A 26,676-nucleotide genomic window follows, 5' to 3' on the forward strand; every position below is an offset into this window, starting at 1 on the left:
TAATTTCTCTGTCTTCTGACGTCATAATTTTGTAGTGTGCACTACACAGAACATGCCACTAGGGAGCATAGCATACATCTACTATCTTTTAATTTCGTCATTTTACACCGTTGTAATAAATTCTGTTAAGTGTGTGTGTGTGTGTGTGTGTGTGTGTGTGTGTGTGTGTGTGTGTGTGTGTGAGAGAGAGAGAGAGAGAGGGAGAGAGGGAAAGAGAAAGAGGGTTAATTAGGGACTCTAGGAAGAGTTGGATGCATTTTAATGGCATTCATAAGTAGAGGGTTAAGTATGCATTATTCAGCATAACTATAATTGTCCTGCTTTATCCTGCATACATATATTACAATGTTTATATCAGATAAATTGAAATCTAAAAATGCTCTTGAGGTTGTTAGAAGTGTATTCCCTTTGATGAAACAAATTTTACTATCGTGTTGTTTTGAGGTTATACTGCTGACAGAAGCATAAACAAAAAAAATGTCCCTGAATGAACCAGAAGGATATAGCAAGTCATGGAAAATAAAATCAAATGGTAAAAGAGAGTTCTAACGCAATTATCTATTGAAGTATGGAGCAAATACATCTTGCAAATCAACACTAAAGACAAAGCAAAATCTAATTGCTGCCATGCTATCAGTCACCAGTAATTACCTTTCTTCTGTGTTGGGTAAATGGATGCTTCAGCTATCCTATTACGAGCCTCGCATTAGGAAAGGTATACGAACATAATAAAACAACATAGCTCCCTTTTTATTGTAAAGCCATCCCTACTTATCCCACTGATGAACGTGAAATTAAAACGCAAACCTCAATGCAGCAGCAATGTTTTAAACCATCAAGAAACAAATCAAAGCACATACTACACCACCAACTGTGACAATTTGCTATATTGTATGAATTAAATAAAGTAGAGCTAATTCTGTTTACTTATACACTTATTAGGTACTTTAAACTTAGTGTGTGTGTGTGTGTGTGTGTGTGTGTGTGTGTGTGTGTGTGTGTGTGTGTGTGTGTGTGTGTGTGGTACTTATTAGAGTACCTATATAGCTGAGAGATTTCACCTTTTTGCTTTTACTTTTGCACATTATATATTGACAATATATCTATACTTAACTGTTACTGTTTTCCTTCAAAGTGGGCTCAATATTGACTCAGAAATGTAGTCTCTTTGCTTTTGCTGCTGTCCTCTCTGCTCTTTTATGGATGCTAATAATTAAACAATTATTTCTTCTTAGGCGTGCAAGTAATTAACTGTAATTTGGCATCTGAATCGAAATATTTACTACTATTTTTCTGCTTTTCTGTAGAACAGTACATTTGAAAATTATTGGTAAAAAAATATCAATATATTTTAGCAGTGAAAAAGCTTGCATACTGGTGGACTGACTATTACAGAAACATAAAAATGATATTGGCAATTGACAGTACGATTAATTTAGGACACCATAAACCTTACACGTGTTAACCTAATAAAGTTGTTAACAGTGTGTTAACAGCCGTGTGTGTATGATTGTTAGGGTATACTATTAAACACTTTTTGATGAAAATGTGTATGAGTAGATTTTTACAACTAAAACACTTTTTTAGGCTGTATTTTTATCTGGGTGCAGCTAAAACAAACTCCTAACTCCTAAAAGAGTCTCTGATACGATGCACTGGAAATTTGCCGCGGCCCTGGTTTTTTCACAAAATGAAAGCCTTCTTGTCCAATCGCAGCTCAGGTCACCGCCCGTTTTCAGCTCTTGGAAGTTCCTGGACTAATCAGCGCTCGCCTCCGTGTGTTCAGCCATTTTGTAAGAAAACCAAGCAAGTCTGCCGCCCTACCTTCGCTTCAGACCTGCAGTTTTTTTCTTGTGCAATGGACGGGTAAGTGAAAAGAGCCACACTTAACACTTATATTTATAAGACAAACCGATCGCGGAGTAACTTCTTATCTTATTTCGGTTGCTTATGGACATATTGTGATGTTTGAAGTACCTTCACCGTACCGTCGAAATAGAAAAGTTAACTTCAAACAGTTTTTTTTCCATCAAAACATGCAACAGTTAGCAGGAGCGTAAGCTAGCTAGCAGCTGCTAGTCGTCGCTAGCGTTGGCTAACAGTCAATACTAATGTGAATGTTTTAATGCACTTATTTTATTTATTTAATTATCGTAAACGCTAGTAACTCTAAGCAAGAGCAACTTAATTTGAGTTGTGATAGGAACATTTGCCTTTATTTAAGGAAGACAATGATAGCCTCTTGTTTGCTACGACGGACATTAGTTTTTGGCTAACGGTACCTTTGTAACTTGGTTTCACGGGAACTCGAGCGCTAGCTAAAGCAACGTGTCTCATTTCCGTGTTCATTTGTTCGCGGAGCGCCAGGGCCATGTTGAAGATGTCTGGCCTTAACATTTGATTGAATCGGGGACTTCTAAACCGAGTTATCTAATCGCAGTAGGATACATGATAGCGTATTGTTTAGTTCGAACGTGTCCTTCTCTTCTGATCGTCTGATGTCGTAAGTTTGAAGGACTTCGAAAGTAGCTCATAGACAGCTTCGCATTCGCCCCCGGCGTCTAGTTGTAATTATAGGTGTTTTTCTTTTTCAATTTTTTTTTAACTCACACAAGTTTACTTGCATCTCTTTTTAAACCGTTATAGCCGCCTAGACGCTGACTTGTACCCTCTGGGATCCGGCTACGTCCCTGAAATTGAGTAAGTAAATTTTTGTATAGTTTTGTCTTTGTGTACGACTCATTTGGGTTCCTGTTGCTCTTTATGGCTTTAAATAAGGAAGTCGTTTTCCTTTTGGGCTAACAGTGTTGTAGGATTGTGTGTGTGTATGTGTGTGTGTGTTTTTTTTGTTTTTTTTTGTTTTGTTTTTTCGATGCAGTTGAATGTTATAACAATGACTTAAGGATAGTTCGTGGATGGTTTTCCTTATTTTCTTACTGAGAACTTTCTTTCTGTTTTGCAGCAGTGTCCATGACATATCAGCTGGCACAAAGGTAGGCAGTTTTGAGTCATCTTCCTCTTGGTTGCTTATTTCCTTTTTTATTTTACAGTATTGCACTCCTTTACTACAGCATAAGTAATGACTCCCACTTGCTGAAATTAGTATGTAGTGTTTTTAACTCCAAATATGGTCTTTTAACATATATAGTTGTGACTTTTGGTGTGTGTGTGTGTGTGTGTGTGTGTGTGTGTGTGTGTGTGTGTGTGTGTGAGAGAGAGAGAGAAAAATGTGTAATATTGTACAAAGGTGTGTTTTTCAGAATACAGTGACAATTTCAAAGAACTGAGCCAGCTCTGGTGGCACGTAGTGTATCACTTTGCAAGCCTCCTCCATAATACAGAATACCTTTCCAAAGCTTTTTCTCATGTGTAATGAAGTTGCAGGAGAAGACTGACTTGCTTTTTAAACATTCATGAAATAGAGCTGAATGGTCAGCACAGAGGTTACAGCAAGACGGTGGAAGGGGATTATTCAATAATTATGTTAGCATAGATTCTCAGAGGTGGGGCTTTCATGTTTTCCTGTTCTGTCTCCGTTTGCCTGTGTGGCTGTTGAAATGAAACTTCCTGTTGTTTATTTGTGTGTTCCTTAATAGTCTGTTGGTCTTATTGGAATGTGGGAAAGCTGAATTCTGCCCTGACTCTTGTTGTTGCTCAGTTGTGTTTCAATTACAGGGCTATGTAACCATCATTGCTCTAACAAAACCACAAAGTCTTATCTAATGTTAAATCCTTAGCAAGAATTGGACTTGTAAATTAGTCACTGAGCTGTTGTATTCTTGTGAAACTGAATGTTTGTGCATGCAGACTTGACAGGAAGAAACCACACCGTTTCTTCAGCATGCTGCTGGTTGTTAAAATTCCTGTTTTTGCTGTAATCCTTGGTAACATTGCCTGGAGCAGCTCAGTGTAGGTGGACTAATTGAGCTCAACCTAGATCTGTAGCCATCCTCCCGGCCAAAGGTCTTTACAGTGTTTGAACAAGCACTCTTATACACACCCCCAATACATGGGACACACCCCACCCCCTCTATTCATTTCAGTAATGCCTGTTTCTTTTCATCATGTGCACTAATACACGATTTAATGATTGCTGCTTAATAGTGAGGGTTTAACTCCAGATGAGATTGTTTCTTCTTTTTAACTACTTCTGTTTTTGGATTTAAAGTGCTGCGGTAATGATGACACTGAGTTATGGAGCCCTGCCTTGCTGGAATCTGTAATTATTCCGTCTGGGCAGAGTGTCTGGCATTCCGCGGTCACATTCCAATCTCCCCCCTCCAGCCCCCTGGCGAGGCACAGCTCCCTGCCCCCTCCAAGTGTGAAGGCTGATCACAGTGAACAAACATGCCTATACCTGTGCTTCTCTCCTTTGTACTTTTCCTGAGAGAATACACCAGCCAACCCCCTATAACCCTAAATAAGGTTGTTTGCAAAAGGCAGGGCACATACAAATAAATCACCTCAGGTTTAGTTTCCTTATAAGATGAAAATGGGGTTTGTTTGTGTTTTCTTTTTTCTTTCCCTTCCCTATGTGCTGCAGTAGAGTTGGAGAGTATGTGTCCCTTTCCCTCTTTTGCTGATGCAATGCAAACCAGGTTTAACTTGGTGAATGGGACAGAGAAATTGCTTCTGCTACATGTTAACTTTTAAAAATAGAGTTCAAAGTATTGCCGTTGTCAGTGAAAGGAAGCTGAAGTTTTGGTGTGTTTGCCAGCAGTGTGTCATCACTCTGAAGATTATTGTTATCCTGTCCACATCCTAAGCAAACAAAGGAAGTGAACACATTGATACATTTATTTGGGCTGTGTTGGACTTCAAGCAAATGCGTGGTCAGGTCTGTTTTTCTTCTATAGGCTTAGCAAGCACTCTGACACATCCTGTTTAAATGCTCAATTGTAACACAAGTCTCCATTTTGTGAGTGACTTGATGCTCCTGCTCTGCACCGTGGACTGTCTTAGCTCTGCAGTTGTTATTATTAGAATGAGGAAGAAGGAGGAGGGAGTCGACATTTAACAGTAACCTACAGTCTCCCCAGAGGAAGTTTAGCAAAACTCTGGAAGCAGACCTCATCTTGCTGCTCTTCCTGTTTGGAACCAGTCTGCTGAGTGATAAGTGTGCCGCTGCCCGCCCACAACCAGCGAGTCAGGCTGGAGCCACTTCCTTCATTTCTCATGGTTTGCATCTGCTATTGGCTGAATTATCGGGACCAATTTCTTCCCACAAATTGGAACACACCATTCTCATCTGTTCATTGTAATCAGTGTTGTCTTGTTTTTTTTATTTTTTTATTTGTTGTTCTTGTTGTTGTTATTATTAATATTATTAATATTATTAATATTTTTAACTTTTGGATCATAAGTCTAAACAGTACCCATTACTCATTTATATTTTAGACTGATTAGTTCTGTCAGGCTGTGTAGAAGCCAGAGTATTTATACCACTGCTTGTAGTACTGTCTTACTGCAGTGTTGTTCTACTGTTTGGAGGCATGACCAAATGTTATCTCTCATAAGTTTTTGTATGCAGGCTTACCTGACCCCACCCTCTATTTAGATTCACAAGGTGAAGAATGCTAGCAAACCTGCATGACTGGTTGTTGTTAAAGTGCTTCGGGCTCTTCAACTCCCAGAGAGTCCCCCGGGCTACATATGTGTGTGCTGCTGCGTAACAATGTCCCTAGTCTCAGCCTGAACAGGACCTTCATTGTAGAGTGTTGTAGAGCTTATGCTGCTGAGCCACTTCTTGTGACTGCAATACTTCATCTCACTCAGCCACAAACACACAACCATGTGAACAGCCCTGAAACAGCACTTTTTATGTACTAGAGAGGGAGTCTGTAAAAGGCAGACAGTAGTCTAGTGTGGAGTGGAAGTGTCCCCATCTTGTCTTGCGATCCAAAGGGCTTCAGTGTGTTATCCCTGCTCCTGATGGATTATGAGAAGATGGGATGTACTCACCGACAGCTATTTGGCCAAAACCTGACTGAATATTGTCCTTCAAGCTGAAAACTACCTGTTCCAACTTAAATGTGCTATGCATAATTGTGTTTTATTGCACATTGTCTCAAAAATATGGCCTATTGATACAGTAGCTTGAGGTTTGACAATACTGTAAAAGGCGTTTAATGGAATGGGAAGTCAGATATTCCTGCTGACATGATAGTTCGCTGGATTCCTCCTAGTGAGGAAGGTGGAGTTCTTCTCAAGTGTGTTTGCTCAGTTCTCTTTTGGTTATCAGATTACTTCCTGCTTTATCACACAATAGCTTAGTAATGTGAGAACCGTGCTCTCCACCTGCCAAGCTGTGCCTTCATTGGGTGAACGCACTGAAGTGAACCATTGTTTCCTTTCCTTCTGCAGAGGGGATCCGACGAACTCTTTTCTTCCTGCATATCCAACGGACCCTATATCATGAACTCAGGTAGGGGGTTGCCATGGAGGGGTGAATCCCCTTTTTATTGAAGTGCTTGACGTGTTTGTGTTACCATGGTTATCAATCCATTATTCAGGAAGAACCGGAGCCTCCTGTTCCCTCCCTGATTGTATCTGCTTCTGTTTTCTCTTGCAGCCAATGGCAACGACAGCAAAAAATTCAAAGGTGACGTCCGCAGTCCTGGTGTTCCATCACGTGTGGTCCATGTACGCAAGCTGCCCAACGACATAAATGAGGCTGAAGTTATTGGCCTGGGGCTGCCCTTTGGGAAGGTCACTAATCTGCTGATGCTGAAAGGGAAAAACCAGGTAGGAAAGACGGTTGCCTGTCTGCTTACCAAACTGTATGACTTGCAGTTTTGGTTGAATTATTTTTTTCCCAGGCCTGAGCCGAGGGATCAGCTTTCTATCCTTCTGTCCTGACCTAAAATTATAACAATGACCCTTTTGTTACATCCTTGTGACTTTGTTGGTAGATAGACACTGCTTGATGTTAAGATTTCCTGGAGGAATACAGCAGATCACGAAACACCTGTTTTCTGTTTGAAGTAGTTCTATAACCAGTAATACTGTAACCATGTTAATTGTGTTATTTATAATGGTTAATAACAGATAAAAAGAATCGATAAGAATGTTAAATTTGTTGCATTAGGGTGTCACCTTTGTTGTATGTGATGGGATAAACAAAATAAGTATGTTTATGTCCCAGGCATTCTTGGAACTGAACAGCGAGGAGTGTGCACAGACGATGGTGAGCTACTACTCCTCTGTTACCCCTGTCATCAGAAACCACCCCATTTACATGCAGTACTCGACCCACAAAGAGCTCAAGACGGACAACTCCCCAAACCAAGTGGTAAGGGTTTTACAGCAGCGGCACAGATCTGTGCACTTTATATTTATTTTAATGGTTTGCATTTGAGGCTTCATCAGCTGTTTAATTTATTGCTTGATGCTGGGATTCAAGTTTTGGCTCCATACTGAAAAAATGCATATTGAATAACTTATTTACATTTGTTAAAAATATTGTTTTGTTTTACAACATTATGCTGCACACATTCACTCGGTGGTACTATCCTTTCACCACTGATGCTGAGAAGTATTTCTGTTTCTCCTTAGCGTGCCCAGGCAGCTCTGCAGGCAGTTAATGCCCTTCATGGAGGAGGAATGGGAAGTGTGGCCATTTCTGCTGATGCTGGTAGCATGGCTGGAGCAGCGGCAGCCCAAAGCCCTGTGCTCAGGGTCATAGTGGAAAACCTCTTCTATCCTGTTACCCTGGATGTACTCCACCAGGTAAAGGCAGCTACTACAGTTTTTTTTTTTTTTTTTTTTTTTTTTTTTTTTTTTTGACTGGTCAGAGATGTTTTAAGTAACTAGTCTGGGCATGCCCCACCTTAAAAAAACAAAAAACAAAAAAAAAACGTCCCTCAAATCTTAGCTGTATAGCTACTGATTTGACCACTCATTGTCTAGCACTAAAGTCTAAAGCTGTTTTGCAGTTCTTATTTATTTTAGGTGTGTTAAAATTATGACCTTTATAATCGTGTCTCTCCTGCAGATTTTCTCTAAATTTGGTACAGTGCTGAAGATCATCACTTTTACCAAGAACAACCAGTTCCAGGCTCTCATCCAGTATGCTGATGCCATGACAGCGCAGCATTCCAAGATGGTACGATTGGTTCACTTTTTTTGTCAGCATGGGACTAAGATTAGGACATTTTGAAACAAAGCAATATCATTATAGGGCAGTTAGTACACTTTGGGAACAGTCGCTCAGACGTCACTAGTTAAACTCGCCACTGTAAAAACACACCAGATATGTTATCTCAAGTTTAACAGAACGCTGTTTTCTTTAGTCTCTGGATGGACAAAACATCTACAATGCTTGCTGTACTCTGAGAATCAGCTTCTCCAAGCTTACCAGCCTCAACGTCAAGTACAACAACGACAAGAGCAGGGACTACACCCGACCAGACCTTCCAACTGCAGATTCACAGCCCTCCATTGACCACCAGGCCATGGCAGCAGCTGCGTTTGGTAAGAATGTAGTCCATTCTTTTTTTGAATTAGAATTCGCAGGATTTACTTCACTGTCATTCTTTTAATTTATATTAATAAAAAAAAAAAAAAATCTTACTTCTATATCTTGTTGTTATAGCTGCACCAGGTATAATCTCAGCCTCTCCCTATGGTGGCGCTCATGCCTTCCCCCCAACCTTTGCTATTCAGCAGGCAGGTCAGTACAAAAAAATATATTTCCTGCTATTCTGATTCGAATGTCTGTATTTCAGTAGTTTATTCAGATGTACATATAGCAGATAATCTTCATGATTAAATTATTTCTCAGGTTTTTATCTACGGATTGCATTGAGTTGAGAGTAATTTGTGGTTTACTGCTCTTAGGTCTCTCAGTACCCGGTATTCCTAGTGCCTTGGCGTCCCTCGGTGTGGGCCACACTGGCATGGCGGCGGCAGCAGCGGCCGCTAGCCGGCTCGGCCTGTCAGGGCTTGCTGCCGCTGGGGGCCACAATGTCTTGTTGGTCAGCAATCTGAACCCTGAGGTCAGTACACATGCTATTAAACAGCTCTACTACCTTTGCTTTTGTTTTAGTTCAGTGCTGAGCTTCATTCAACAGTTACATTGCCTTTTGTTTACACTTTGGCTTGTGGATCCACTTGATCAAATGAAACGAATGTTTTTACGCCTCATGTCTTACCACTTCACGTGATTGCACGAGGAACTACCCTTACCACTATTTTTAATTGCAAGGGGGTCATTAAGTCAAAACCTCTTCCCTTTCAGGACCTCTCTGTGTTTGACCAAACCTGCTGCGTTTCTGCCCTGCCACTTTGCTCACTGTGAATTTTAAGTTTATTCAAAAAACTAACTTCTTTTTTTTGTGTTTTCTTTAAAGAAAACTTACCATTTCATATCTTCATTTTTGTCCATTAGTTAAAATCATTCTTGAGTTGTTGGGGAGACAATATTACTTTTTTGGTCTTGTTTTAAAGCAACACATCATGTACATTATTCTCGTTAATAGTGTATAAATATACAAGTAGTCTTTAAGCTCATTACATTTACTGTAGTTAATGTAGTCAATACACTTAGTTTGGTTATTTAAGGATTCTGTTTAAGTTCTTCGAGAATTATTAAAATTGATGCTCAGAATTTTGTTTTATATCATTCTCTACGTAATCTAAACAAACATGACATTTAATTTAAAAGTACATATTGTCTCTGCCTTTTTTCCTGTATTTCATTGTTAATCTTTTTTTCTCTTCTCTTTCTCCTAGTGTTCCCATAGTGACAGTGCATTTTAATTTAGCCAGTTCTACTGTCTGAAGCACTACATTTCTTTGTGTATACTGACCTTGTTTTGTTTTTTTACTTCCTTTTCTCTCTCTCCTTTCTGTCCCCCTAATCCCTCTTTTTGTTTTTTTGTTTGTTTTTTTTAACCCCTCACTTTAAATCTTGCCAACTGACTGCACGCCCCATGACCAATTGTTCCCTCTCTCCTCCTGTCACTCCTCTGTTATTTACTACTGTAACCACCTCCTTCCATCCACCCAACCCTTTTTCCTTCCCCTTACCATTATCCCTAATTTGGAAATCCCCCACCACCACCACCACAAATTGAAAACGCATACACTACATTGGCACCTCTTTGACACCCTGATTTTCATTTTATTTTATTTTATTTTTTTGCCATGATCTACCTCTCCATCATCTTTCTTCCCCCCCATCCTCACATTTCTCTTCATCCTCTTATGCTATTCAAATCCTTCTCCTCTCTTCATTCTCTTCGTCCCTCATGCCTCTCCTTCCTCCATGGTACTGTGGCCTTCCTGTGGACCTCGCTGCCTGTGGCCTGCGGACATGTCCCGACTCCACTCCACTGTCCTCCACTCCGCTCCGTCTCTTTTCCCCTGTACCCTGTTCCCTCTCCCCTTTTTGGCCCCCTGCCCCGCTGCTCCCTCCTGCTGTCTCTAAAGAGCGTTACGCCACACTGCCTCTTTATTCTTTTCGGTACGTTATCATCCTTTCATCTCCTTTTTTTATTACTACTGTTACCTGGCAAGGTGGGCATGTCTTGTCTCATGTTGTTGGCTTTTATTTATTTTTAACCACTGATGGCTCATCATCAGAGTACAGGGCTATGGCGGGTGGGGGTGTCTGTTTGAGGGTTTGTATGACCTGTTTTGGTTGTTGTGGGTTTGTGTGAGAAAAGTATGGTGAGAATGCCACAAAGCTGCAGCATTTCATTTAATTTTTAAAAGCTATGATACTTGTCCATGGGCAAAAAACATTTGCACTTTTCCCATCTTCAAAGAGCAAAGCCCTTCAATGTAAATATTGCCCCGCTAAATAGAAATGTGGGAATGATTTTGTTTGGCAATGAGGCAGGAGGCTGATCTAAATTTTAAAGCATCACCATAAAGAAGAGGATAAAAGTCAAACCTTTACTGGTTCTTCACCAGCCAAATTTAGCCATAAAAAGTGGTCAAATTTCATTTTTACATGCTGATTGTTTTTCAGTGATTCTCTCTCTCTGCTGCACTAGAATGATGAAATGCTGCAGCTTTTTTTGTGATTATGGGTTGACATAATCTCAGGATTATGTCACAGTTTTATTCTCTTGCAGTTTTTCCTCAGTTATTCAAATGTAGGTATGTGCATGTTTAGATTATTTCTGCATGTCTCTGTTTAGACCCTCAAGTTTGGGAAGTAATCAACTCTATCTTCACAGTAGAGCAATCAAATTGATCACTACTACTCATTTTACTAATCTTTGATTTTTGTCTTCAAATCACGATTTCTCCCCTCTTAAGGCATTTTAGCATCCATGTGTAGTTAGTTTTAAGAGGGCTTATGTAGGAATGGTTACAGGACACCCATGCAGAATTGAACGTAAAGATTCTAGAATAGCCTAACGGTAACTTCAATCACACTGTTTCCTTAGGCTTAGTGTGACTATTTATATCTGATTTGATGGTTTAAATTGTTGTTGTTGCTGTGATTGACTGTGTGGCTCCTGGTTTAGGCATGATGCGTGTAGCATTTGCTGGACTTGCATTGTGATGCTTTTCCCTTTCCTCCTTAGGTGTGTATGGCGATGTGATGAGAGTGAAGATCCTGTTCAATAAAAAGGAGAATGCTCTAATCCAGATGTCTGATGGCACACAGGCTCAACTAGGTAGCGACGCTGCAGCCCTACAAAACACAATTTTCTGTCTTTGATCTACCACTTTCATCTTTTTTTTTCTTTTTTTCCTCCTCACATTATTATACTGTGCATTGTTTGGAGCCTTTGCTTAGAAGGGTAATTCAGCTCCTCCTGTGATAGATGGCTGATTATCTGCTTATTGTTGTGGCTGTTTAGAGTTAAATTAAGTGATGGAGAATGTGCTAACAAATAGTGTGTTGAAACCATGTTTATGTGACTTATGTTTTTCAGCTATGAGCCACCTGAATGGCCAGCGTCTTCATGGCAGGGCCATGCGTGTGACGTTGTCAAAACACACAACAGTGCAGCTTCCCAGAGAAGGCCACGAGGACCAGGGCCTCACAAAGGATTTCAGCAACTCTCCACTGCACCGTTTTAAGAAGCCTGGCTCCAAAAACTACTCCAACATTTTTCCACCCTCTGCAACACTCCACCTCTCCAACATACCGTGAGTGTTAACCTTGGCGTCATTTCTGCTCTAACCCAGCAACCTTTTGCACAGTAAGCTTTTTCCTTCAGGTGTTCGTGACATTATTTCTCAGTATGTGGAGGAGGGGGTGGCTTTTATATTTAATCATGCCTTGTTGTTTTACAACTTCAGACACAGAAACCTGCAGCTTAGTAAACAAACATAAACCTACAAAGCTTTTTAACTTCTCTGCTGTTTTGCTTTCAGGCCTTCTGTGGTGGAGGATGATCTCAGGAGGCTATTTGCCAGCTCAGGAGCAACAGTCAAGGCCTTCAAGTTCTTTCAGTAAGTTTTAGTCCATTTAAACCCAATTTTCTCAAATTGTTTGTTTTTTGCGGCTGAGTTCTTCTTTCTTCAGAACACTCTACAGCAGCTCTTGGTTAAATTGCCTGCTTTAAATTAAGGTTGTAAAGTGTTGGCCTTTTTAGTCTGATAGACACATGAACTAAACCTAGTTTTGAGAGTACAACAAAGCAAATGGTGAAAAACCCACACACAAGTGCGCTGGATCTTACACTTTGAGAACAAATTGTTCAAATTTTTTATTTTTTTATTTTACTTTAACAGAAAAGATCGCAAGATGGCTCTGATTCAGATGGGCTCAGTCGAGGAGGCAATAGAGTCCCTCATCGAGTTCCACAACCATGATCTGGGGGAAAACCACCATCTTCGAGTGTCCTTCTCCAAGTCCACCATCTGAGTGCCTTTCCTTTCATCCTCCAAGTCTGTTGCCATCTGAATGCTACCACTCTTGAGGTTGCAATCAGTGGAAATGGCCACCATTACCTATTTATAGCTGTTTCTTTTGATGAATGTTGCCCCTTTCACAACAAATCATTCACCGTCATTAATAGGTTCAACATTGTTTATTCATTGTGATTCTCTTCTAAGCTTAAGAAAATGGGGGGGGGGGGGGGAACAACTTAATTTTTTGTTGGTTGATGTTGTAAAGTCTTAAGTTGATGTCAATGCTTTTTAAATTAAAGTGTAGAAAAATGACTGACATAAACTGGTAGATGACTTCCGTAGAGCTATTGACTTTTCAAAGTGGGGAAAGCAGGGATGTATTAATGAGGGCTCCACTTAGATAGGTCCTATTTTTAATACAAGCTGTTTCACAGTAATCATTATTATACCTTTGCTTCCCCACTGTGACAACTCAGAATGCCTATTATTAAAAAAACACCTATTCTTCTGTGTTATCCTTAAAAGAAAAGCTCCTGAATTTGTACACTGGCATCCTTTCATGAGTTACTAAACATTGCCCGTTTAATTTATCTGTTTATCTGACAGCATTCTGTCATTTAGAGACTCCTTGCTTAAACTGTAGCGTTCGTTCTCACAAATCCACAACAATGACGGAGAGAGCCACAATACCTGCAAAAGACTTGTGTGAACAAGTACTGTCAGTAGCAATGCCAGTGAGGTGTAACCGCACTTTGGAATATTCTTTCTGCCATTGTCACTAAGAGCAGGGTGTGTTTGTTGCACAATGCTGATCATAGGACTGCACACCGCTCCTCCCACAGACACTCAGAGATCTCTCATAGATGTTTCAAATATGCAAAATGTTACTATCTACATTATTGCTGTTTAAGGCATTCTCTAGTGAGCTGTGCATCTAACAGATGTACTAGAGACATGCACAGTGATAATGCTGTGACTGCACGCGCTCGTGTGCTGAAAGTCTTACATAAGGTCCAACCTAGTAAGAGTGCTGTCACAGCTTTTGTAGGTTAAGTGGCTAGGGTGTTCATTTAGCACAAACCCGACACCTTTGGATGCTGTCAGATTATTGGAAGGGATTGCATGTCTGAAAGGGGCTTATCGCGTTGTCCTTTAAGCTTTGTTACACTTGCTAACTCTTGTAACAATGGAAACTCATGCATTCTTGCAAATGAAACAATTCATCTAAAACTTGATAAAAGCTTTATTAGGAGGTCGGGATCAAATCCAGTCTAACATTTAATAATTTTTCCCCCCACCATAAGTTTGCATATGGGGTCCTGGGAAAGAGGCAACATTCTACAATGAAACATGTTTGTATTTTCTTTTTCTTTTTAAATTGGAGGTAAAGTAGAGGCAGCTGTTGAACTGTCCTTTTAAGACCAAATCACTTAAACACCCTCCGCCACAGATGTATGCTTATGTGGATGAATTGTATCCGCACCAGACACACTTCAGCATTCCTTTTTATTACAGTAGTTGTGTTGAGATACGTGTGTGTGTTTGCCTTTTTGAAATGCCACTTAGAACCTGTTTGGCCAGTGAGAAACGGTTTGAGACAAAGGATTAAGTTTTGACTCGGAGACCATAAAACTTATTTCCCAGCATCCATTTTTATTTTACTGTGTGACTTTCCACCTATTTACTTCTGGGGATCCATACCACTATCAAAGGTTATTCAATAGTCCTGTTTCACAGCAGCTGTTTTATGTGAAATGGAAGTAGTAAACACAAGTGTTACTAATGATATTAATGAAGGTTTAAGTGCAGAGCCACAGTTAATGTGATTAACAACACCCTCCTATTTCATAACAACATCACTGCTATGAAAGAGGTCTGGTTGAATGCATTCTTTCGCTGTCTTTCTCTCTACAGTCTTGTGCCTTACTTTGAATTTGTTCCAGACAGATTTGCTCTGGCTTAATTTGGTAATATATGGCTCTCAATTTTTATTTTATTTTTTTGTCCTTTGGTTTGTACCAGCATTGTTAAAATGGGGAAAAGTGGCTCATTTAATCTTCTGTTTCTTGTTTAAAAAAACAAATGTTTATCTCTGTATGCATATAGCCCCATTATATGTATCTAGAAACTATGAATGTAAGTCAGTTAGATGCTTAATATCCTTGCTAGGTGATGTAGCTCTGTTAGGTGTATTGTTGCAGGTGTAGAGCTGTATTCAGCCTTTTTGTCTTACAGTCTCCTATCACTTAGTCCTCAGGACAGTTGTTTGGAGCCTCATTTAACCACATTACGTTCATATATATATATAAAAATATATGTGGACACATATATTCATTTATCTCTTTTAAATGTTAAAATTTACTTGTATCACTTCTAAGCTTAACTGATAGCTATTTGTAGTAGCTGGGTTTGATTGCTATCTCAGTGCCTTGACTCCTTAAGTTTTTAATTTAAGGCTGAAACGGGCACGGTTAGTTGATTTTGTTTACCTCTCATTCAGGTGTTTGTATCTTAGCCTGTCTACAAAGATGCCTTTATCCCATTATATTCAGGTAATCGTACCTGTGAGAGGGCAGCTCTGACTCACTTGTCAATTGATGGTAATAACAGTCTTGAATGGTGTTTGAAATCCCAGTATATCTTTTTTTTTTCTTTCCTTAAATTTATGATACCAGAATTGCAGGGTGAGAGAGTCCTCACCCAGTACCCTGTCGGTGTACACTTATGCCACAGTCAGGTGCGTTTAGTGCACTTTTTTCTCAACAATAGATCCACCATGCTGAAGTCTTACACGTTGTCACATTCCTGTGTGCCTCAAGCACCAGTTTCCACAGCCTTGACCACTGTTGTCTTGGACCAGATACAGATGTGCTCTCTCTATTTTTGTAAGATTCTTATGCATGATTTAACAAAGCTTCATGTAGCTGCAGACGGTTATTGCTGTTAAGGACCAAAGTATGTTCTACCCCTGCTGTTTTGTAGCGTTCTGATTTCTTAGGAGTATTTTTTTTTTTTTTTTTGTCTCGTCTTTCACCCCCACGTTACAACAAATACGAGGCAGTTCCAAGTTCTATTCCTCAGATGCTTTGGAAAAAGTCACATTAATTTAAATTGTCTTTTGATTAACATATACTGTATATTGTACCCCTTTTGTTTGATTGACTTTACAAAGAGCCTACTTTGCTTAGAATGAATACTTAATTGAACCGCAGTCCTAGCTGTGATGTTGTGTAGAAAAATTGTATGCCTTTCAATTTTGTTAAAAGCTTTTACTTTTCTCTTTTCTTTTTTTATATGGGGCCTGGGGGTGGGGGTATTGTATGAAGGGGGTTGATGGTTGTATATATTCATGTTTTTGTACCACAAAATCATTTGGAGTATATCCACATACGTTCAAAACATGTATATTTTGATAAAACAGCACAGACCTATTAAGCTCTCCTGAGCTGTAAAACAGAAAAAAAAACAACTTTTGTAACACAAAGACATTAAACCTATATGAACACAGAAGTGTCTCTGTATGTGCCCCACTCCCCCTTGCCATTCTGATCTTGTCTCTTGCATCTTCTGCTGCCTTCAATAAATCTTTAGTTTGTTCTTTCTTTCATCTGGCCTCATTTGGTTTCTGTCTCTTCCTCGCTTTCCTTCTGTACCGGTTAACATCTTGTAACATTTTCAACATTTCTCATCCTGTTTACTGCTGGTGGGTTGTATTTTGTCCTTTACTGCGTTTCCAGCTTCATACTCATCACATCTAAACTTGACTGACTGCTCATCTGGACTCAGCGCAATCCTGTTACAATTCCTTGATGAAACTGTGGTGAGTTAATTGGGGATGCAGTGCTGGATACTCACTATTCTCACTGATTCAGAGTAATTCTCCTGTGCTCTCGTTTGACCTTTTGAAGTTTAGCGGGTGTAACTCGGGAAGGAGGGGTGTTGCTGTGGAAACCAAGGTACTGTATCTCATAAAGTTAATGATTAAGAAAAAACTGGAGTATAGCTGCCCAGTATATCTGGCATCCATGTTTTATCAGAGGTGCCCTGGGATGTGAGGAGAGGTGAACCCCAAACCCCTGTGAGTAATTTTAGGTGTACACCTTTTTGGCCACTAGGGGGAGGTATTGTTCTCTGGTGGTGATCAAAGGTTTCTGAACAGAGGTGACTTTACCTGCCACTCACACAATGTCAATAGTTAGTGGCTTAATCTCAAGTGCTTCCCATGGCTTTCTGGCATTATCCTTTTTTTTTTTTTTTTTTTCCCTCGTCTCGCTATCCTCCTTTTTCTTCTACTACTTCCTTACAGAGCAGTGGAGAGGATTAACCTCAGCTTTTCCTTGCCTTTGGGGGGGGGGGACAAATGAGAATAGAACTGAGCCCAGTGGTGTGTATTTGTGGCTGAGACCTGGATTTTGTTGTATAGAGCCAGCAGCTCATCGAGTGCAATCGTAAATATAGCGAGCTCCGGCTTGGTTTGAATTTCACGCTCGTTTTTCCCGTGCCATTACATTGTGCAGAAAAGCATGCCTTGAAGGTCATATTGAAGAAAGATGTCAGTCGGAATATTTGATGAGCACAGCCAAAATGGGAAAAATCTGCATGATATTTTGGCATGCTGAACTAAGGTGGTGTTAGCCCAAACGTGCATTTTCATGTTTAAAGTCATTAAAAATTGCAACAAATCTCACGTTTAATGTTCACCTATGTTTTTGATGCTGCCTCAGAGACTTTAGTTTGCTTGCAGCATCTTTCCATTTCACTCTCTACTAAGACTAATTTGAAGCAGAGACCTGTGTGCACAGAAACCTCTTTGGAATATACAGAAACACAAAGACATTACATACTTGGGTGGAAGGGTAACTCAAAGTAAGATGATCCAAATGTAGATACGTAATGTTCTTAGCTCACAGAATATGGTGCTTTGATCTAATTTTAAACTTTCATGCAGAACATTTTTGTTCCAAGATTGCTCTGATTCACAAGTTACTCGACACCAAAGAAGGCCTTTATTTATTTTATTTTTTTTACTGCTCAACTCCTTTGCACTGTCTAAAGCACACAGAAAGTGCACTGCATGTGCACTTTAAACATAAGTGTACAATTTGTGTAATCATACCCCACCTGCCCTCCCATTTGTTTCCCAAATACAGACCCTTGGGGTGTCTCTTGCTTGATCCCGCCAGTGCCCATGTGCATGGGACTAAATGAAACCATGTGGCGTAGTAATTCAACCACATCTGGCAACATTTATTTACATTAGTACTGCGGTCTCTAATCAAGCACGCCCTGGCAAACATAAAGGCCACACACAAATGAAAACCTCATGCTTAATGAATGGGGGCAGGGTGGACAAGTGGTTCAAGGAGCTGTTCTGTATACAATTTCTGACATTTTCAATCCCTAAAGCAGCCATTTAAGTCAGGAAAACGCTGAATTTGAATGGCTGGTTTGTGAATGAACCATTTGAAAACACATTGGATTTTCGAATCTTGGAGCTTACTCATATCTATAATTTATTTCTCTTGAGTAGAGTTAAACTGCAGTGCAATCACAAGCTTAACCAGCAATATATTCTAGGATTTAACACCACATTAAGGAGGCATGCACCCTTATGCTGACTCTCTGACCAACACTCTTAGATTTAGGTTCACCTAAGAGGCTGTAATATCAGAATCAACTCAACACTGTTTAGTCTGTATCACTTACATGAGCTTTAGACTCGCATTAAGAGTGTAACAGTTGAGGAGGAAAAGTATGAAACTGAGGTGAAGGATGTCTTTGGTCTATAGTGTTTCCTCTTAAGAAAGCCATCAGGAGACTATCCACCTGTTTACATATGCACGCCTCAGACAGATGTTGAATAATTCATACACAGAGGCGGACAACATGCAGCTGTATTTGGGTTATGGGGGTGCATGGGTTCTATCCCTGCCTGAATTTGAAGCCCAAATTATAGACATTACTTTGCAGGCAGAGCAGGGCAGAGGAAAAACTAGGCCACTTTGCAAAAAGGGTCCAACCAAGAGGCACAATGAGATGTGAAGGATGGAGCAGTAGAAAGCTTGGACTTAATATAACAGGGCCTTTTAGGTTTGGGAAGTTTGGAACAAGTAATTTGGGTTTGATTTGGGGGAAACTGTCTTTTGTAGGAACATCAAAGTTGGTTAGAGGTCGCTCTTGAAAACCCTTTTACTCGCTCGTGATTCTGCAAATTGTATTTCTTTCCTTTCATTTTCTTAATGTGGTAATGCCCTTCTAAAGAATGCAAATGAAATTGTTGAAAACTGTTTTCTGCAATCAATTCTCATCTTGTTGAGACTGGATTGATCCTCGCTGGAGCTCATTTTGCACAACATAGTCTTATCAACACGTGTTCGAAAACGCATGGAGCGCTTTGCGGGAACCACAAGTGTAGTTACTATTTCGTCTTCCTTTGGGGGGGAGACTAAGTACCTGCGATGGATACGTTTTTCGCAGAGTAGTCTGCACATTCTCGCAGGACAGAGGCATCAGGGGTGGCAGGGCTCTGTCAAACAGCTATCTGGAGGTTTATGGCTCACAGGTTTTAGACTCGGTGCTGCCTCCGCTTGCCATTTGGGCCTAATGGACACTGATGGAAAATGACTCCACTGTTCCAGCGATCCATCAGACGCCCTCTTTCTCTCTCTATTCATCAGAGAGCGGCTTTCAAACAGTGAACTTCGTGGGCGATTTACATGCCCCGATAAGATGCAAACAAACAGTCTTTAGTCAAATTGATGATTGTGGTGAAAAATAACAAAGTCAACTTCAGCTATAATTTACCATTTCCCTATTGGGGGGGGGGGGGGGGGTCTTAATGTCAACTATTTATACAAAGATTTCGAATACGTGTCACAATAAAAAGTAATTTAACTACCTAGAATGAAGCGTTTAAGTGACTTCAGACTTTCCACTATACATCTCCGGCTGCATATGGCCAGGGCGCAGTGAGTCAGCCAGCCACGAGTCCCCAGAGGGAGCGCAGCACAGCACGGCTCCAGACCCCGCCCGCTCAGAAAGAAAAGCGAGCGGGAGATGGAGAGAGGGGGTGGGGGTTACTTACACCGAGTCGGGGTACCTCTGAGTGATGTTGCCGCTATAGGTGGAGGTTGCACGGGAGCGTGTTGGGATTAAAGCTGTAATCATCGACGGCTCCCTGCCTGCGCCGGTCAGCGTGACGCACGGAAAGACGCGCAGTAACTGGAGTTACGTTGGATTGGAGCCAGTGGCAGCGGAGGGATCACCAAGTTGACACGCCGTGAGAGCTTACGGTTGTTTAACAAGGATGCTCCCGTCTTGCAAATGTTATTTTGTGACAAGTTTGAGCAAAAAATAGCGAAAAGGAGCGCGCTTTTGTGTGCGGAATGCATTTTCTTGAACTGCAATAAGAGAAAAGGTCAAGTGGACGCAGTTTTAGGCTGCAAAGAGATTTGCACCGTGGAACAAGCGGAACAAAGCGTGCGCCAGGCACAGCAGAAATCTGGGTAAACAAATATGACGGCCGGTTCTGGCGTTGTCTTAGGTCTGCTGATGAGCTACGATATCACCGACAGAATTGTAAACCTCGGATGAATTCTGGAGTCTGATTACCATTTTTCTGAAAAGGGAGAGAAAGAGAGCGAACGAGCGAGAGACAGGACCTAATCCAGGTAGCGCATCTCTCTCTCCGGCTGCGCGTAATGGGAGAAAACTTTCGGACCTTGCAGAGGAGACGCACCAGCAGCATCCTGCCGACGACGACGCTTTCGTAAATACCATGTGAATTCTTCTGTTTTATACGCAATTGGCCAAGTTTGAGAGTGAATTTCAAACATTCAGTATGACTTGAAACACCCCCGAGGTTATCGGAACTTCAAGCATCAAGCCAGTTAACCGCCGAGCCGATTTTATCAAAAGACGCGCAGAAGGACATTGATGATCTAGAAAGGATTTCTGGAGCAGCAGCAGCGCAGTGAAAGCCTGATATCAGTTAGTAATAAAAGACTCCCCCCTAGATGTCTATGATGTTGTGCCAGCTCGGGCAGAAGTGTGTGATGGAGGTGGTGTTGCTGGCCATCCTGTCTTGGGTGTCCGTGTGGGCGGAGGAGAAGATCATATTTGACAGACACGCTGTTTACTGGAATAGCTCCAACCCCAAGTGAGTTTTAGTAGGAGTTTGGCCTGAAGGTGTGTGTGTGTGTTTGAAACATTGTTTATCTAGGCTACCTGCTTGCTATAGATGCCCCTCAAAAACTCTCATTACTCACGTACACCTTGAAATCTTTAAGAACCTACACATTTCTCGGTCTTTTGTCATGTGCTGTCTGATCACATCAGTCTTATTTACATTTCATTTCTATTTAAGCAGCGGTTTGGCAGAAAGCTGCAATATTGATGTTTTAACAACACACACACACAGACAGAGGCAAATGAAAGTGTGTGTGTGTTTGTGTGAACCTTGGATATTTTATTCTGTGGCACAGAGAGCTCCTTTTGTTTTAAACAATGAGGGCATCCTGCCTCATCTTCTCAACAGTGTCTAGAGACTTAGTTTCTCTCTCTCACTCTCACTCACTCACTCACTCTCTCACAAACACACACACACACACACACACACACACACACACACACACACACACACACACACACACACACACACACACACACACACACACACACACACACACACACACACACTCTCACTCAAACCTTTTACCTTTCTTTCTGCTAATTTCTCGCTCCACAAGTGCACATTATTTCTTTGTGAATTCAAGCACTTGTGCAAAACCCACATCCATAAATAAACACAAAGCCACACAAGGATGCACGCGCATTAACACACACACAACACACAAATGGTTGTCTTTAGCCGGCTCTCTCTCATTGACATGGGGCAGAGCACACTGGGTCCGTCTGTCTAATGGTTTGTGACAACCTGGCCAGCCTCTTTCTCTCCATCTCTCTCCCTCCAACCCCTTCCTCTTCTCTCCCCTCTCTCTCCCCCTCTTCTTTTTTTGCCTCCTTCTTTCTCCCAGGTAGATAAATAAACATTGAAAGTGCTCCCTCTCACTCACGGCTGAATTAGTCCAAACTAACTGCCCTGTCTCTCTGCAAAAACCAAACGCGCGCACACACACACACACACACACACACACACGCATACATACACAGAGAGCGCTAACAGGCCTGTCTCTGACTGCATCACTGTTCCACAGAAGGCTTCTCAAATATTTAACAGGCCAGGGGGAACATTTTCTCCCTTTCTCGATGTCTCCCTCTCCCTTTCTGTCTTTCTTTTCGTCGTTCTGTGCACCTGCTTTCTCATCACACACATACACCAACACATTGCAAACGTCACAGGGAAAATTTAAGCTATACTGATGGTTGCTGGGGGCGCTGTTATTCCGTCAGGGTCGTATGGTGAAGCTGAAGCAGAAAGGGGGTACATCAAAAATGCATTGCTGCTAAAGCAATGAATCTAGGCTCTGGAGCCCTGGCGAGGTTGGTTCCCCCTGTTAGACTCTGGCTCTGTCACTGCTCATGCTGTGCCTTTTTCTGCACACACACATACATGCAGGTCCATCCCTTGCTGTAATCCTTTGAGGATTACAGGAAGTTTTATGAGAGACTCAAGACTGGCGAAAAGAGATGAGAATACTGACACTAAAATCATTGGAGCTTATGTAAAATTTAAAGGAGGATCTGCTTTTTTATATATTTGCGTTGTTTCTTTTTTAACAACTTTGGTTAAATTTGGAAAGTTTTTGTCTGTTAAACTAAGGATTTCTCACAAAGTTATTTGCCAGGTGGTGGATGCAATAAAGTCAAACAAGACAAGAAACAAGAGCAGACAATCAGGTGATCAGGCAGATAAAGAAAACTGTTAGGGAGGGGAAATCAAGGTTATTGTAACCACTGTCATTTCAAAAATATAAAATCACTACAGTGACTACAAGTCCTTTATTCAAAGTATTTATAAAGTATAGGCACATATATATTTCAGCAAAGAATAGCACTTCCTTGTGCTTCTTTGTCATGTTAAAGATGACAAGCTTTGTCTTAACATAAGCTTGTTCTTCAAGGTGAAAACAGCTTTATGTATAAAATATAATTTTAGGATAAGTATTTCAAAAGATCGCTCACCTATTAATACACTATATTGTGATTTAGTCACCAATAACCGAAGCTCAGAGAACAAATGCAACAGTACTGCACCGCATCCGAGCAGCAGCTATTGTCTGAGGCAGTGAAATGACACAAACAGCTTGGAAAATGAACAGCTGTGTGTCTTAATTGATCACACAACATCAACATCAACTTCACATGTTCATCAAAAGTTTGCTCACACCACAACAGCTCGAGAAGGGTATTTTCTGCAAGGTCACAAGTACTGGGTTGGAATTTGTAGAACTGATAATCAGTCAATCTGAAGTGCAGCTTTAACTTTCTGGCATGAGGTGACAAATTACTTTGGAAGAAAATCTGCAACCTAACTTTTATTCGTACATACTGAAATATACAAAGATTACACCTGTTGGGTTTTTTTGCTTTTAAACTTAATCAATGAAGCTCTTAAACCCCATGTGTGCTATTAACGACAGCACACCTGATTATTTTTGTTTCAGTCCTCTTTATTTAGCCAAATAAATTTCAAAATGCACTGTGCAGAATTAGCAACCAGCTGGAGATGGTAGTTCAGCTGCTAAATGGTTGCAAGGAGTATTCAGAGATATGGTCGTGCATGCTCTGTATTGTATATGTATGTATGTGCGCCAAAAAACAAAAGAGCAGAAAATTTGTCATCGGAGTTTTAGGATGAGAAGAGCTTTTCTACCTGAAAATGGTTTTACGCATCCAGCTATGAACTTAGGGGTAAATTTAATTGACTGTTGCATTTCATTAAATGCTAAAGCTACTTACCCAAGTTCCATAAAAAATTGGAAGAGAAGTGGAGCATGCGGTAGAGAAGATGCAATTAAATTTTTCTGCAGAACAAAACTGCAAAACGAGGAAATGTTCTATGTTGGGCTCTCCGGCTGCCTCTGAAGTATAGTCTCTGTGTTTAAAGCATTGATAAAATTATGTCATGACATTCAATTCAACAGCAGCAGCCATCCCTAGAGATGTTGTCCCAGTTACATAGAAAAAGGCTGTAGACCTTCAATGGATTTACCTTGAAGTAACATTTGAGTAAAATCAAAATCTCAACATAAAAAAAAAACCTACATGGTGAAACACCACTGGTGTTAAGAACTGATCCATCTTTGTAGTTTGGGAGGCCATCATTACAAGGTATTTTACCCAATACCTGTATTTTTCAGCTGCTGTAGCAAGAGCTTCATCTCTGTTTACCCCGTTTCTTCTTGCTCTACTTTTTTCTTGCATACTTCTCTGAGATTAATCATCATCCACACTGACATCTTTTAATTGTTTTCACCTGCTTTGTGCTGCCAGTAAGTTAGCTGTGCTTTTAAGGAGTGCCTTGATCTCAACAAAACTAACCTGGATAAGCCGACAAAAATAAAAATAAGTCAAACAAACGTTTCTATTTAAGAAAGGCGGCATCCTACAAATTGGCCAAACCCTTTAAATCTCTGGCTGTGACTCTCAGCAGGCCTATCTCTTTCAAGGTCTTGCTGGATAATAGAAAATGTATGAGATAATCCAATTCAAATGGCTCTGGCCACTTTTGGTCACGGTGGGGAGCAACACTCGTGCACTCTCAGATTGTTGTCCATTCTGCTATTGTGATGAGATACATGGCGCTGCACAATAACAAAGTACCATAACACACATTATCACAACAATAGTGCAACATTAGAACAGCATCTGGAAATCTCCCAGATTCACATAAAGGGATTTATGCCACATGCAAGAAGGAATGTATGAGAAGCACACACACACAGGCACACATGTGCACTTATACACACCAGCTAGATTTAGGTCACAAACTCACACACACAATCACATACAAGCAGAATGGCTGCCCATTGAATACAAGGTTAGGCAGCCCCCATTTTTCTATTTACTTGCTGTCATGCACACACATACACGTACACACATCAATGGAAGCTAGATATGGGGCACACATGCGCAGCCAGATTGGTTTTTCTATTCAGTAAAAACCCATCCTTTTTCCTGTTGCTGGCTTGCACACAGGGCTGCACTTGCACACACACAAATACTGAGCCCCTTTCTGGCTCCCAGGCCCATATTATAAAGCTCGCAGGTGAGGGGCTTTGTTCACCCCGAGCAGCTAATGTGCTCAGTGCAATGGGCTCTCCTCCACACACACATTCTCCGACACACACATAGAGTACACTGGCTCAATGGTCCAGAAGGAGCACCTTATCTAATCCTATGGTTTATCCTTCAAAAGACTTTCTTTTCCTTTTCTTCTTTGTTCCTCCTCTCTCTTCATCTCTGTGTCTTTGAGGAACTCCGTGTCAGTGAGAAGCGCTGATGGTTGACGACACTCTCATTCCACAGGACAGAATCTATCTCCTTGGAGACTCACACACAGAAATACACGCACCCACACAGCCTTTGAGGAAGAAGCGACTTATGCATCGAGCACATATACTGCCCACAGAAACTTTAAAATGCAAGCTCGGGTCCGTACACACACACGCACCTCATATACATGCGGTCCGTACTCACACCGAGCACATCACAAGTCCCTGCACATAAACCCCCACACACTCACTGTCTTACCGTTGCGTCCCCTGTGGCGTACTGTGATATGTGTAGTGACTAACACTTCCTCAGCCATACCACACACATACAGACACACGTACACATAAGATTTGCATCCAATTTACATGTAGACTTGTAGTCACCCCCGCTCAGTTACTGACAGTTTGTCAGACTCAAACTTGCCCTTGGGTTAAATCTATCTGCCACTGCCACCCACTCCACCTCTTTTTCTCTCCATCTTTCTTCCTCTCCATCTTTATGTCTCCCTATCAAGCTCCCATCTTCCACTCTCTCATCTCCTCTCTCTTTTATCACCACTTCTCGCTTATCCCATTGGGATGTGGTTTGCATGTTTTTCTTGTGCAGGACCCTGAACTGTCCACCTTGCCTCAGGCAACATTTTTCTGTACATTAAAGCTGCACTACATCAGGTTATATGTTTGTGCTTTGACCTATATGACCTTGTATGGCTTTCTTTAAAATATCAGCACAGCTTTGGGTCATGTTGAGTGAAACGTGTCTCAGAAGTTGTCTTTGGAATTCGTTCCCTCTGGTCTCAAGCTAAAGACGATACTTAGAGTAATTAAAGTCAGGGCTGCTACCTCGCGAATTATTTCTCACAGCTCAGCAGGAGAGACACAGTTACATAAGAAGATCTAGTGTAGCAGATCTTAGTCATCAGCAGATTCAATGCAGTGACTGGCAGGAGGGGGTCATCTGAATATCCAGGGGCATCGAGGTGGAACAGCGTGTTTGCTGATATTAAAAGCTCTACCAGTACAGCTGTTTTAAATATGGGTGCATGATATTTGATGACACGGATGGTATTTTATGTCTGTTGAATGATAATGCAAGCCAAGAGAAAGACAGCATGCAGTGTAATGATAAGGAACATCTGAGGTAAGCTAAGACACTTTTATATATCTAAGAGGTTCCCATCCTTTTTCATCTGACAGACCCCCACAGCCCTGTCAGATGGACAAAAAGTCATTCCTCAACAGCATCTGACATCTTCAAATGTGTTCAACTGAACTCGTTTCAGACTCGATCTGGACCAGTTTCAGCTTACCATTTCTCTATTATAGTCAGTCAGACAACTTCAAATGATTTATTACAGCAAAGGCATATAGTTAAATTTTAGCATCAAGCTTCCAAGTGCAT

General features: G+C 41.0%; 2 protein-coding genes across 2 annotated transcripts in view; both read left to right on the forward strand.

Moving 5' to 3' along the window:
• Window positions 1-1,788: 1,788 nt before the first annotated feature.
• ptbp1a (polypyrimidine tract binding protein 1a) lies at window positions 1,789-16,426 on the forward strand. Its single transcript, XM_080871059.1, has 16 exons — window positions 1,789-1,866; window positions 2,647-2,700; window positions 2,963-2,993; window positions 6,364-6,424; window positions 6,572-6,744; window positions 7,145-7,291; window positions 7,555-7,728; window positions 7,994-8,104; window positions 8,292-8,472; window positions 8,594-8,671; window positions 8,839-8,996; window positions 10,432-10,465; window positions 11,541-11,633; window positions 11,895-12,111; window positions 12,340-12,417; window positions 12,700-16,426. Exons 1-16 carry the CDS (start codon window positions 1,859-1,861, stop codon window positions 12,830-12,832), a joined length of 1,731 nt encoding a protein of 576 aa, XP_080727185.1. The 5' UTR covers window positions 1,789-1,858; the 3' UTR covers window positions 12,833-16,426.
• Window positions 16,427-19,838: 3,412 nt separating this feature from the next.
• efna2a (ephrin-A2a) overlaps window positions 19,839-26,676 on the forward strand; it is an 82,350-nt gene continuing 75,512 nt past the window's right edge. The window contains exon 1 of the mRNA XM_080870864.1: window positions 19,839-20,977. Coding sequence (XP_080726990.1) covers window positions 20,835-20,977 — 143 coding nt within the window. The 5' untranslated portion in view covers window positions 19,839-20,834. The remainder of the gene's footprint in view (window positions 20,978-26,676) is intronic.

The sequence above is a fragment of the Rhamphochromis sp. 'chilingali' genome, assembly GCF_963969265.1.
Source record: "Rhamphochromis sp. 'chilingali' genome assembly, chromosome: 21".
Lineage (NCBI taxonomy): Eukaryota > Metazoa > Chordata > Actinopteri > Cichliformes > Cichlidae > Rhamphochromis > Rhamphochromis sp. 'chilingali'.